Here is a 14,945-nt window from a genome sequence, read left to right on the forward strand (position 1 = left end):
GAGTTGTCAAAAATGGTTCTAGATATTTATAAAAGTTATATACGTTTTAATAATAAAGTTCTTTTTAAACTGAAAACATTTTTGTACGTTTGAAACTAAATCAAATAAATATAATAATTTTGTTTTCCAAAACCAAATATATTTTTAAGAATCATTTTGTTTAAAGGTTAAAATAATGGAAATCGTTATATCATAAAATGTTTTAGAAAAGTAGAATCATATATATTCATAATAGGTTTCAAGTTTTTAAATTACAATTTGCTGGTGAAGCATGGGATAAAGTTCAAAGGTTAAATAAACGTATGAAATCATCTTAATGAAAAATGTTGAGTTACATAACTTGTCGATATCCAACATCTAAGTTATTTATACTTCACGTTCTTACTTATAAATCACTTTACCATTTTCCGAATGTTGTCAAAAAGAATAGATTTCTTAAATCACAGTGGACCTCATAACATAGACCCGTAATCATATCATAATGTATCTGATAAATCAATCATTTGATATTATCTTCTAATTCCATCGATAAACATATTGAAACAAATACGTTCATGTAAAGTATTATACGTTTAATACTTTATTAATATTCTCAAGTTATAATATATATATACATATTTATTTATATATAACGGTTCGTGAATCGTCGGAATTTGGTCGAGGTTATAATGAATGTATGAACACAATTTAAAATTCTTGAGATTTAACTTAACAAACTTTGCTTATCGTGTCAGAATAATATAAAGATAAAGTTTAAATTTGGTTGGAAATTTCCGGGTTGTCACAGTACCTACCCGTTAAAGAAATTTCGTCCCGAAATTTGAGTGGAAAGGTCATGAATGATAATAAGTATGTTTTCATGATACATGCAGGCTGAAAATTAGAGTTTTATCATCAGCGAATAATTTGGATAAACAATCCATTTATATGAAGAGTACGAATGAAGCTAACATAGAAGAGTAAAATGAGTAAGTGTAGATTCATCTTATCATTTGACGTAGATATGATTGATTTCCAGATTTCAAGGGATTTGAAGAAAATCTTTGTAATAAGATTTGATTCTTCGGTAACAAAAGGAATTAGGATCCGCTTTAAATGCGATCGTCCATTTTAATTCTTCTGTCGGAGATTTTCTTATAAATTCACCTCCTTCATTTTCTTACAACTCACACCTTCTGTTGATGCATTTTATGCAAGTCCCTAGACATCTACCCACATCCATTGCAGGTACAACAGTTTACAGGCCACCATGATCGTTCGTTATTATCCTATCCGTGTTTGTATGTGGTTACAACAACTGCAGGAACGAGATTTGAATGTTTGACTATGTTAGACTTAGTCAGACGTCCGAGTGAAGCCTCACTCGTACGACTGACAGGCTCATACGCATGGTTGATGCTGAGCTAAGTCACAATTACAACCTAAATGAGAAGACACGAGTGAGTGATCACCCGTACGGCTGATGAAGCCAACTCGTATGTGTGATGGATGAATCATACGGGTGAGTCAACAGCAGGGGTATATAAAGTCTTATGTTCTTCATTTTAGGTTAAGCCTCCCATTTGTTACACACACTCAGATCTGGTGAGCTCCTCCGATTCTCTCTCAACCCAAATCACCCAGGTGGTGAATAATAGCTCTAGGTGTTGATCTAATCACACTTGATTTAGTTGTGGTATGACTAAATTAATCCCAAAAAGCTTAACCTATTCACTAGAGGGTTTGATTCACTTATTCCGTCATTGTGTGTGTTAAATCTGTTGATTTCTAAGTTCCTAGTCATGTTTCATCACCTTCTATTCTTTCCCCCTCAACTCATATTTTAAAGTATTCATCAATATGCTCCATCCAGTTCTGATTCTCGATATACTTATAACTTTCATATTGGTCATTCTTCTTTTTCATCTACCGCCGGAAGAATCTATTTACTTCTACTATACTCTTGGGTTTAAAGTGTTTCTAGTTCTCCCGTGTCTTTATATTGCTATATGCATCGATATATATGGTTTATAATTTTTAGTTTGTCGTTAGGCTTTATATCTTCCCTTATATTTCAAAGTCTCTGTTTCTATCTTCTATAATCATTGTCATCCACAGTTAATACTCTCTTTTATTTGCTGCAATTTATACCCCAATTTCTATTTCGGAGTTTTGTCCTTTCGTTTCTTCTTCTTGCGATTAAGCACCGCTTGTAATGGTCCAGAATTCACAGATATGAATTTTGGAATGAACATTGTTAATGTTCTAGGAAGGAAATTGTGATGGCACGATCTTGACTTGTCAAATTACTAGAATACCTTGTAAAAGGCCGAATCATCAAGAAATATTTTTTTGATATTTTAGAGGTTAAATAGAATACAAGAGTCGTATAACATGGCACATGATGATGTTATGATCTATGAATCATCACGTTCCATTTAGAAACTCAGCATGAATTACCGTAATATAATCACGTTGATCAAATGTCATTATATTATACTAACTCATGCTTCAGTTTCCAACACTACTTCAAAAACATTCATATTTTAAACTCAAAGGTTTACAGAGTATAGGAACTAAACAGTTTCCTTTTTGATGTAATACAGATAGCGCAAAGAGATAAATGATTCCAGATAAGAATAGTTATGAAAATATCTTCAGAAATATGGAGGATATTTATAATGAAAGATACGATGATATCTTAGAATTTCTAATATCAGAGGATGATGAAGAATATTGTCTGTAAGGGTTTAGTGTCAGGAGCAAGGTATTCGTTAATGACTTCAGCAGACACTGAATCATTTGGATTCTTTGAAGGCAGGTTCAGTCTTTGTGATTTGCCCACAGCCTCCTTCATACTTTGCTCAATCCGTTTTCCAGTTCCAAAACTTCTCTATTTTTGAGCTTTGTTAATACACTAATCTTTATCATCAAACTTTTTACTGCTAAGGTCGTTTACAGTATTTGTTGCTTCATCAGCATTTCGAGAACTAGTTCGCGGTTCAGAGTGTTTTTCAGAAACTTCACATTCGAAGTATATAAGCCTTGGAAATAGACGTTATGTATAACTGTTGGCGTCAACATGCTGTGAGATTTCAAAATAATGATTGCTAATTCCCAATGATTCGTATGGCAATTCTTGTTACAAGAGGCAGATGAGTAAATGATGAGGTTTCGATAAATATAAAGATTCTTCGGAATGCCCAAGATCAGTGAAGTTGTTGGTAAGTTTATTGCTAATGTGGTGGAATATGAAAGGTTCTCCGGTAACAAAAGGGTAATCACATATATCAAAATTATGATAAGGCTACTCCGAATGAAAAAATTGAAGTTGTCTTGCTGGAGCTGTGATATAATTTGCTACTTTGCAAAGGAATTGCAAGGTTATTTTGGCTAATAAATGCCAAAAGATCTGACACAGATATGTGTTGAATTATGACTTTGGTTTCGAGAGCTTTTTAAGTACATAACTGTGAGTAATATGTAGTTGGATCATCATATCGATTGCTCATTATTTGAAGTGTCTTCAGAGATTTTCGAAGGGTTTGAACACAGATTATAATCATTTGTATACATTTGATGTTCTAACACACTTTTGAAGTCAAAGTATAGCTTTGAAAGATGTAGGAATCTAAAAGTGATGGTACCGGTTATATCTCGAATTGAATTCTAAGATTTTAAAATCAGAATATGTAATTGGGTTTGAATGAGTATGGTTGTTTTGATTTCTATGAAAGAATGTATATTATTGTGAAAGTAGAAAATATAATTGATAATTTGCTTAATCTGATTCGAAGAGTGTAACATATTAATTGTGAATTTATATATATCTCTCGGGTATTACCTACCCGTTAAAAAAATTTCACAATTAATATTTTGTACATAAGAATTTTATTACAGTCTTTATGAAAATATATATGTATATATTCTCCTCAGATGTAACATAGATTTTAATGAGTTAATACTAAATTAAACTCATTCGATTTACGGTTGGAACTAGAATTGAATAATTCCTTGAAGGCTTTAGAGGTTACATAAGTATTTCTTCAATAATATTGAAATTATGAATCAATACTTCGTTATTTGTTGAGATGTGATGTTGGTTTTCGTTAAATTCTTGTGAACTTCTCAAAGTACGAATGATGTTATCTGAAAAGTTTCGGTTACATCAATGATGAAGTGTAAAATCAAATATATACTTGATTTATTAGGAATTGGAACTTGTTGGATTGAGACAGAGATTGTAGTTAACGATGGTTAAGTTGCGGGTGAGGGACGTACATTATTGCATATTTGTAATATGAATTAACCGAGTAGTTAAGATTCACACACAATAGCTTAGCACGGAAAGATTTATTTTTTATTTCAAAATATATATATATATATATATATATATATATATATATATATATATATATATATATATATATATATAATATATATATATAATTTCTTCAGAGGGAATGAGTTAATTCTTCATAACTTGTTGATACAATATACACGTTATTGATTCGTAATGATGTCCACAGTGATTCTTGAACTGACGGAGTTTGTGATGTTATAGGTGTTGTTGATTCTGATGTTGACTGTACTGACGATGCTGGTGACGTTGACGGTACTGTTGATGCTGTTGGTAAAACAAGTTTAACTTGTTAATCACACACCATTTTTGTCAGGGTTTCTACTCTACATTCTATCATTTTGGTTCGCTTAATTGATTTATGGTTAGGGCTAGATTAGATAATCTCTAAGACTTTAGAGATTATATAATCACCGCGGAATGTTTCTCCAATGAAGTTATGAATTAATACTTCATCAGTTATTGTTGTTGGTACTCCATGGTATCTATGGTGCGTATGACGTTGATGCTCGTGGTACAGATTGTGAAGTTGAGGTTTACAACGCGGTTGTGGTTGGAGGTGGTAATGGTATTGTTGGCGTTGATGATGGTGGTACTGGTTATGCTGCTGGTGCTGCTGCTGGTGTTTGTAATCTCTGCACCATATTCTCCAAAGCCACTACCCGAGCGCGAAGCTCGTTGACTTCTTCTATTACACCGGGGTGATTGTCGGTTCGGACGAGCGAATAAATAAAATCTAAAATTTGATGTAATATATAATCGTGATGATATACTCTGGAAATGAGCGAGAACATGGTATTTCGGACAGGTTCGCCGGTAAGTGCTTCAGGTTCTTCGTCAAGAGGGCAATGTGGTGGATGGAAGGGATCACCTTCTTCTTGTCTCCAATGATTGAGGAGGCTACGAACCCATCCCTAATTCATCCAGAATAGGTGATGACTGATTGGTTGATCTATTCCGGTCACACTGCTTTCGGAGCTTGAATGGGATTCCATTTCGGAATCTGAGTGACTTGAACTGATGACGAATTCCATTTCGTACGATTGGATAAAGGATTTTTTTTCGATATGAAATGATTTTGGCTAACGGATGGTATTCTAATTACATAGAATATATATATATATATATATATATATATATATATATATATATATATATATATCAAAAGATTTCGTAGATTACAGAGGACTTTGCAGGATATGTCAGGCAAAGTTTAAAGTAACAGATACGATAAGTTATGATTTAGCAGATATGCTAAGATATGAATTTTTGTCTATACACTATTCATGCAATCAATGCAGCAAGACGTGTCTTAGACTAAAAATGATAAGCAGGTAATTTCCTGAGGATGATAAGTAGTTAATATTCGACACAAAATGATAAGCAAAACTTTTGACATGCAGACACGGTCGAAGTCCAGACTCACTAATGCATCCTATCGACTTATCAGTTAGACACACTAATGCAGACCTGGTTCGCTAAGACCACCGCTCTGATACCAACTGAAAGGACCCGTTCATATACATTATAAACGATTCACAATAGTTGATTACATTGCGAGGTATTTGACCTCTATATGATACATTATACAAACATTGCATTCGTTTTTAAAAGACAATCTTTCTTTACATCGAAAATTGACAGGCATGCATACCATTTCATAATATCCACTATCCAACTATAAATTGATTTAATAATAATCTTTGATGAACTCAATGACTCGAATGCAACGTTCTTCGAAATATGCTATGAAAGACTCCAAGTAATATCTTTAAAATGAGCAAATGTACAGCGGAAGATTTCTTTAACACCTGAGAATAAACATGCTTTAAAGTGTCAACCAAAAGGTTGGTGAGTTCATTAGTTTACCATAATCATTTATTTCCATCATTTTAATAGACCACAAGAATTTCATTTCCAGTTCTCATAAATATACGTCCCATGCATAGAGACAAAAATAATCATTCATATGGTGAACATTTGGTAACCGACATTAACTAGATACATATAAGAATATCCCCTATCATTCAGGGATCCTCCTTCGGACATGATATACATTTTGAAGTACTAAAGCATCCGGTACTTTGGATGGGGTTTGTTAGGCCCAATAGATCTATCTTTAGGATTCGCGTCAATTAGGGTGTCTGTTCCCTAATTCTTAGATTACCAGACTTTAATAAAAAGGGGCATATTCGATTTCGATAATTCAACCATAGAATGTAGTTTCAATTACTTGTGTCTATTTCGTCAAACATTTATAAAAGCGCATGTATTCTCAGTTCCAAAAATATAAAGGGTAAAAAGGTAAATGAAACTCACCATACTGTATTTCGTAGTAAAAATACATATAACGTCATTGAACGAGTGCAAGGTTGGCCTCGAATTCACGAACCTAAATTAATTATATATATTTATGTGTTGGTCAATATTTGTCTAACGTCTGATCTACGCACCCACAATTTCACCACTTATCAATTTGGATCCGATCAATTACTTGTCAATACCTTTTCAATTAGGGCACAAAATTCTCAGATCTGAAGGTAACATAACGGATCTACTAGCGAGGGTTTGTAGTAAACGAGAAACCTCGCCATTTTCGCCGTCTGCTGCCTTGGAGCTGCCGGAAATCACTGATGCCGGAAATCTCTCCTGCCGGAAACTCCTTGTCTTTACAAGGCTGTGTTTGGCTCTCTGATCCCTTTTCCTTAAGTCCATACTCTGTGATATTTCTGCTTTACTTTTTCGCTGTATTTGCGTATTCATATCCTTGAGGTTTTCAAAGTTGTGTTTATTAATTATATCCTTGACTATTATTATTATACTATTATATTAGTGATTATTAGTATTATTATTATTATTATTATTATTATTATTATTATTATTACTATTATTATTATTATTATTATTATTATTATTATTATTATTATTGTTGTTATTGTTATTATTATATTATATTTTTATTTTTATATTATATTGCCACTTCTGCCTTTTCCCTTTTGTTTATTATATAGGGTAAGATAGACTCTAGTCGTAGTGATGGTCACGTGAGGTCATGTCCTTCGAGCTTAGGGGCGGCTAGGTCTAGAAGGGGTAGAGATTTTCGTGTTAGGATTAGAGTAGGTAGTTGGAATGTAGGAAGTTTGACGAGCAAATCCCGTGAACTTGTAGAGACGTTACTTAAGAGTAAAGTGGACATATTGTGTGTTCAAGAGACCAGATGGAAGGGTGAAGAGGCGGTTGACATTGGTGACTACAACTTGTGGTTTTCGGGTTCCAGAGTAGCTAGAAACGGGGTAGGGATCTTTATAGGGCCCCGGCATAAGGATAATATTGTGGGTGTGGGTAGGTTTAGCGATAGGATTATGTCGGTTAGGTTAGTTATCCAGGAGGAGTCTTACATGGTTATTTGCGCTTACGCACCTCATGCTGGTTTAGGCGAAGAAGAAAAAAGTCGCTTTTGGGAATCGTTAGATGAAGTTGTGAGGAGTTGCCCCGCTGATCATCGATTACTTATTGGGGGAGACCTTAATGGACATATAGGAACGATTTCAGACGGATATGCGGGTGTCCATGGGGGCTTTGGGTACGGAGTTCGAAATGAAGAAGGACGCTCCATTCTCGAATTCGCTGTTGCCCACGATTTGGTTGTTGCAAACTCTTTCTTTAGGAAGACGGAAGCTCAGCTAGCAACCTTCCACAGTGGAGGTCATAGTACTCAGATTGATTATTTGCTGCTTCGCAAAGGGGACCTTAGGACCTGCAGAGACTGTAAAGCCCTGACTACCTGGACCTGTTCCACTCAACACAGACTTTTGGTCATGGACTTGGTTCCGCAGAGACGGGTTACTAGGAGAGGGAGACCCGCCCAACCTAGGATCCTTTGGAAGAATCTGAATGAAGAGAAAGCCGAAACTTTCAAAGCATCTGTTTTGGAAAGAGTAGAGGCAGTAATGGATACTGTTACTCATGGGGATGCAGATCAGATGTGGAATAGTTTCGCATCAACTATTAGAGATGTCGCCAAGGAAACCTTAGGTGTGGCAGTAGGGACATCGAGAGGACACAAGTCTTGTAGAGAATCACGGTGGATTAGTGATGAGGTTCAAACCAAAGTCGCACTTAAGCAATTGAGGTTTAGGGAGCTCGTTACATGTCGAGACGGGACACGTGATGACAGAACTAGGGCAGAAGAAAGGTATAAAGAAGCTAAAAGAGAAGCTAAGAAGGCCGTTGCCCGTGCAAAAGATAAAGCGTATGAAGTTTTGTATAGGAAACTAGACTCCAAAGAAGGAGCAAATGATATTACAGGATTGCTAAAGCTAGGGAGCGTAGGAGGAGGGATATAGATAACATCAAGTTCATCAAGGATGAAACCGGTCAAACCATAGTAAAGGAAGACGAAATTAGGAAAAGTTGGGAAGGGTATTTCCAATCTCTTTTCGTGGGTGAAGGACCCGGGCGCCAAGAGGACCCGCAGGACTTGGGAATAGGACATTTCCAGAACAACAATTTCTGTAGGAGAATCAGTCAGGAAGAAGTAAGATCGGCACTATGAAAGATGGGTAGAAACAAAGCTGTTGGACCAGACCAGATCCCAATAGAGGCGTGGCGGTGCCTAGGCGAGGATGGTGTCAGGTGGTTGACGTGTCTTTACAATAAGACGCTTAGAAGTTATAAAATGCCTACGGAATGGAGACTCAGCGAGATTATCCCCATTTACAAAAATAAAGGGGATGCCCAAATCTGTGGCAATTATAGAGGCATAAAATTACTTAGTCATACTATGAAGCTTTGGGAGAGAGTGATTGAGACTAGACTCCGACGCGAAACTACGGTTTCCGAAAACCAATTTGGTTTCATGCCAGGGCGCTCTTCGATGGAGGCAATTCATATTTTAAGAAGCGTTATGGAGAAGTATAGGGAGAAACAAAAGGGTCTAGAGATGGTCTTCTTAGACTTGGAAAAGGCCTATGATTGCGTACCGCGAAAGTTGATTTGGAAGACCCTTAACGTTAGGGGTATCCCAAGTAGATATATTAGAGCTATTATGGATATGTACGATGGGGCGAAGGCCTGCGTTCGGACGCCTGTGGGAAACACAGAGTATTTCCCGATAGAAGTAGGGTTGCACCAGGGATCGGCCCTTAGTCCTTTCCTTTTTGCTTTGATCCTCGACGAGCTGTATCGAGGAATACAAGAGAACATCCCTTGGTGTCTGATTTTTGCCGATGATATCGTGCTTGTATCGGAAACAAAGGATGAGCTTAATAGAAGGCTGGAACAATGGAGGGAAGCCTTAGAACAAAATGGGCTACGGATCAGTAGACAAAAGACGGAATATCTTAGTTGCGAATTCGGTAGGACTGATGATGAACTTAATGTTAGAGGGAACATCAGCATTGGGGACCAGATCTTGCACCCACAAGAGTCGTTTAGATATCTAGGCTCGGTCCTCCACAAATCAGGGAGGATAGATGAGGACGTGACTCATCGTATTAAGGTAGGTTGGTTGAAGTGGAGAGCAGCGAAAGGGGTCTTGTGCGACAAGAAGATACCACTCAAATTGAAAGGAAAATTCCTCAAGGTGGCAATCAGACCTGCCATGTTGTACGGATCAGAATGTTGGCCAATGACGAAGGCCCAAGAGAGAAGGATGGAGGTGGCAGAAATGAGGATGCTTAGGTGGACGTGTGGTAAAACCATGCTAGATATGATCCCAAATGGTGTGTTTAGGGAAAAACTTGGAGTCAGTAGCATCATCGACAAGCTAAGAGAAGAACGACTTCGTTGGTTTGGGCATGTGATGAGACGACCACGTATTGCCCCGGTTAGGAGAGTTGAGGCACTCACGGTAGATGGTGTAAGGAGAAGGGGTAGACCTACTCGTAGGTGGATGGATAGACTAAGACTCGACATGAGGGAGCTTTCGTTGACCGAGGACATGACTTCTGATAGGGATGCGTGGAGGGCTAGAATAAGAATAGTTGAGTAGGGCTACTTTTATTATTATTATTGTTATTGTTATTGTTATTGTTATTGTTATTGTTATTGTTATTGTTATTGTTATTACTGTTATTACTGCTATTACTGTTATTATTCTTACTATTACAATTATTAGTATTGTTATTGTTATTATTATTATTTTTTGTATCACTATTATTAATTATTAGTGTATTAGTATTTGTATTACAAATATTTATTACTATTAATATTTATATGAACTATTATTATTACTATTATTTGTATTACTATTACTATCGTTTTTATTAGTTTTATGTACTGTTACTAATATTATTAAATGAGTATGTTTTTGATATCTTTGGTTTTGGATGTATGCATGCTTGCTTGGTTGTTTGTACGTATGCACGTAGATTCTTGTATGTATGTATGCATGCATGTAGGTTTTGGAATGAAGGTGTGATGCAGTTACACACGTTTTTGTATGTGAGTTTGTTTTTTATGTATGTATATTTGTAGGTAGGTATGTATGTATGCTTGTTTTTTACTTGTCTGCAGGTGTGGTATATTCACTCATGTATGTATGTTTTGCTAATAGGTTTATGTAGGACTTGGTGTTTATGCTATGTATGTATGGTTGTATGTGTGGCTTTATGCATGTATGTATGTACGTAGGTATGTTTCATACTTGTACGTAGGTATGTCTCATGTATATACGTAGGTATGTCAGGTGTGTATGTAGGTTTAGGTATGTGTGTATGTATGTACGTATGTATGCATGTATGTATGATCAAGTGATTCGCATCGCTCGGTGCATCTTGGGACCATTATGGCTGAGGACGACTTCCCTTGCTCTAGAGCTTGGTTGGTTCCTTTTAGTTGGGTGGTTTCGGGGGTGTCTACCGTAAAGGTGCATGAGTGGTTTTTGGTTTGCTAAGGGTGGTTGGCTCTTTGCTTGCGCAACAACTTCCACCCGGCATGCCCTCGAGTTGCTGTCCACAAGGTCTTTTGGCTCTATTTATTGAGGCAACGACAAGCGTCGTTTTAGTGGCGTCTTGACTGCCGCTCAGAGCCTAAATTGATTCTTAGGCATGCTTTAAACCCCATGAAAATCTGATTCTACCATTTTCATGGCGTCCCCCCTATATTTTATTATTATTATTATTATTATTATTTTTATTATTATTTTTATTATTATTTTTTGTTTATCTTTGTATGTTTTAATTTATTTTTTAATTTCTATTTTCTACTTTTAAAATTAAAAAAAAAAAAGTCTTTTTTTAGCCGGAGGTCCTCACGGAAGCAATCTCTCTACCCTGGAGTAGAGAGGGGGATGAATTTCCTTTACCGTGGGTGGAGAATTCTCTCGACTTGTGGTAACAGAAACGACTTCTCTTCTAGTTTAGGGTAGAGGAAGGATTGTCTACACCTTACCTCCCCCATACCTCGCAGGCGCGGGATTGGGTATTGTTGTTGTTGTTGTTGTGTCAATATTTGTCTAACAAATTAGGTCAAGTCATAGTGTACCACAATCCTAATGCTCGAGACTAATATGCAAAAGTCAACAAAAGTAAATTTGACTCAAAATAATTTCCAAAAATCTATACATGATTAATATATAGTTTAAATATCGTCGTTTTATATTTTTAAATATTTTTAAAAGATTTATTAGAGTAAATAATATAATTTATTTATTAATAAATAAAATTTTATATTATATTTATATAATAAAATATACTTTTATATATATTAAGTAATAAAATTTATAGGGTTCATTTAATATTATAAAGATAATATGATAGGTATTATTAAAGTAAGTTATTACACGTAGTAAAATATGTTTGTATCAAATATTTATTTGATAAAATAATATCAATAATGATAGTAAGTAAAAGTTGTATTATTTTGTAATAATAATAATTATTATAAAAATATCAATATTTATAATTACTAAGATGACATTATGATAAAACGATAATTCTAATTATGATAACTTTAATATTTACGATAATTTTTAATATTATCTTTAAAATAATAATTCTATTTAATATAATAATAATAATAATAATAATAATAATAATAATAATGATATTTTATAGTAACAATGACATTTTTAATAAAATGATAATTTTTGTTAAAATGATAGTTTTAATACTAACGATAATTTTAATAATAATAGTAATGATAAAAATAATAAGAACGATAATTTTATCTAAATCAATATCTTATAATATTTTAATTTCATCATGATACTCTTACCCATTATTTCTTAATCGTTTCGTTTAATAGCTTTTAATCGTCTTTTATATCGTGTTCGTAATAATGATAATAATAGTAATCAAAATAATTAGGTGTTACAAATATTTGTTTTAATTACACTAATATTAATAATGATAGTTACTATAATATTATTAACGATAATACTAATAATTATCTTAATGATAATATAGTAATAATAATAATAATAACAATAACTATAACTATTTTTAAATAATGATATATATATTAATAATGATAATAATAATAATAATAATACCAATAATAATAATAATAATAATAATAATAATAATAATAATTGGATAATAATAATAATACTAATTATAACTTTAACGATAATAACGATAGTAATAATAAAAAAAATAACAATTTTTAATGATAAATCCTTTTATTGATAAAGATAATAATAATAATAATAATAAGATAAAACTAGAACGACGATAATAACGACGATAATAATAATCATTTTTAATAATAATACAAAAATTCGATGGACTATAACTTCAAATCCGTTCATCGAAATCATTCGATATCTAAATGAAAAGTTCTTAATTTTTCTCTAGCTTTCCAACGACATGCATATCTTATACCTTATCTCAGTTGCATATATAACTAATTCAGGATTCAACATAACCTAACTAAAGGCAATATCAAAAGTACAAACATGCATAATCCTATATACTCGAGCACTAGTCAGGGATACACTATTAGTATGTAAAAGTTAAAGTATGAGTACTCACGTATCAATATTGAGATTCAATATTGCAGGAAAGGTACGTAGACGCAACGGAGATGATAAACACTATATTGATCTCACGAGCATACCCATGAACTATACCCAATCACCTCCATAGTTATAACCCATAATTTCCTTAATCCAATCCCACTCGAAAAACAATTTCAAAATCACTCGGACAGCACTCTGACGTAATATTTTATGTATACTAATAATATCTTGAAATAATACGGAGTAAATATATATATGTAAATCGATTGAGAGAGTTTAGAGAAAAATATTTTCAAGTTTCTTATGAAATAATGAAACCTATTGAATTCTATTTATAATAGATTTTTGAATTATTAAAGTGAATTATTAAAGTATGAATTATTAAAGTGAATTATTAAAGTATGAATTATTAAAGTGAATTATTAAAGTATGAATTATTAAAGTGAATTATTAAAGTATGAATTATTAAAGTGAATTATTAAAGTTAAAGTAAAGTAAAAATAAAGTAAAGGTAAAGTTTAAGTATAGTAAAAGTATAAAACTATGTACGTATAATATGCGTATAAATATATATAATATTAATTTAAATCGTTATATATATTTAATAAAATAAAATATAAATATCGTTATCTTTATCATACTGGTTAAGTAATGAGTTGTCAAAAGTGGTTCTAGATATTTATAAAAGTTATATACGTTTTAATAATAAAGTTCTTTTTAAACTGAAAACGTTTTTGTACGTTTGAAACTAAATCAAATAAATATAATAATTTTGTTTTCCAAAACCAAATATATTTTTAAGAATCATTTTGTTTAAAGGTTAAAATAATGGAAATCGTTATATCATAAAATGTTTTAGAAAAGTAGTATCATATATATTCATAATAGGTTTCAAGTTTTTAAATTACAATTTGTTGGTGAAGCATGAGATAAAGTTCAAAGGTTAAATAAACGTATGAAATCATCTTAATGAAAAATGTCGAGTTACATAACTTGTCGATATCCAACATCTAAGTTATTTACACTTCACGTTCTTACTTATAAATCACTTTACCATTTTCCGAATGTTGTCAAAAAGAATAGATTTCTTAAATCACAGTGGACCTCATAACATAGACCCGTAATCATATTGATAAGGCTAAAAAGGAACATATATTTCATAGCATTATCCCCCAAGAATGACAAGTTTTTAGTTGCAATTGTTCCATTTTCAAGTAATATTCGTTTATATTTAATAAGTGCGAAGACAAAAGGCGAAAACGAAGATTTGAAGACAAAAAGGTCCAAAATGCTAAAAAGTACAAGATACAATCAAAAAGGTTCAAATTATTGATGAGGAACGTCTAAAAATGACAAGAGTACAAGTTACAAAACGCAAAGTACACGATATAAAATAGTACGCAAGGACGTTCGAAAATCCGGAACCGGGACATGAACCAACTCTCAACGCTCGACGCAACGGTGTAAAAATTATGAGTCAACTATGCACAAGAATAAAATATAATATTTAAATAATTCATAATAAGAATAATATTAAATAATAAAAAGTTGTTAATTGAGTATAGTTCAGGGGTCATAAGTGAAAATTCAATTTATAAATTCGCCTATAAAAGGCTATGTAAACGTAATTGAAGCATACCTTTT

General features: G+C 33.1%; 1 protein-coding gene across 1 annotated transcript; it reads left to right on the forward strand.

The window, feature by feature from the left end:
* The first annotated feature begins 6,972 nt into the window (after positions 1 to 6,972).
* LOC139900484 (uncharacterized) lies at positions 6,973 to 8,685 on the forward strand. Its single transcript, XM_071883253.1, has 2 exons — positions 6,973 to 7,086; positions 7,351 to 8,685. The coding sequence occupies exons 1-2, from the start codon at positions 6,973 to 6,975 to the stop codon at positions 8,683 to 8,685; spliced, it is 1,449 nt and encodes a 482-aa protein (XP_071739354.1).
* The last annotated feature ends 6,260 nt before the right edge of the window (positions 8,686 to 14,945 follow it).

Source organism: Rutidosis leptorrhynchoides, chromosome 3 (genome assembly GCF_046630445.1).
Source record: "Rutidosis leptorrhynchoides isolate AG116_Rl617_1_P2 chromosome 3, CSIRO_AGI_Rlap_v1, whole genome shotgun sequence".
NCBI lineage: Eukaryota > Viridiplantae > Streptophyta > Magnoliopsida > Asterales > Asteraceae > Rutidosis > Rutidosis leptorrhynchoides.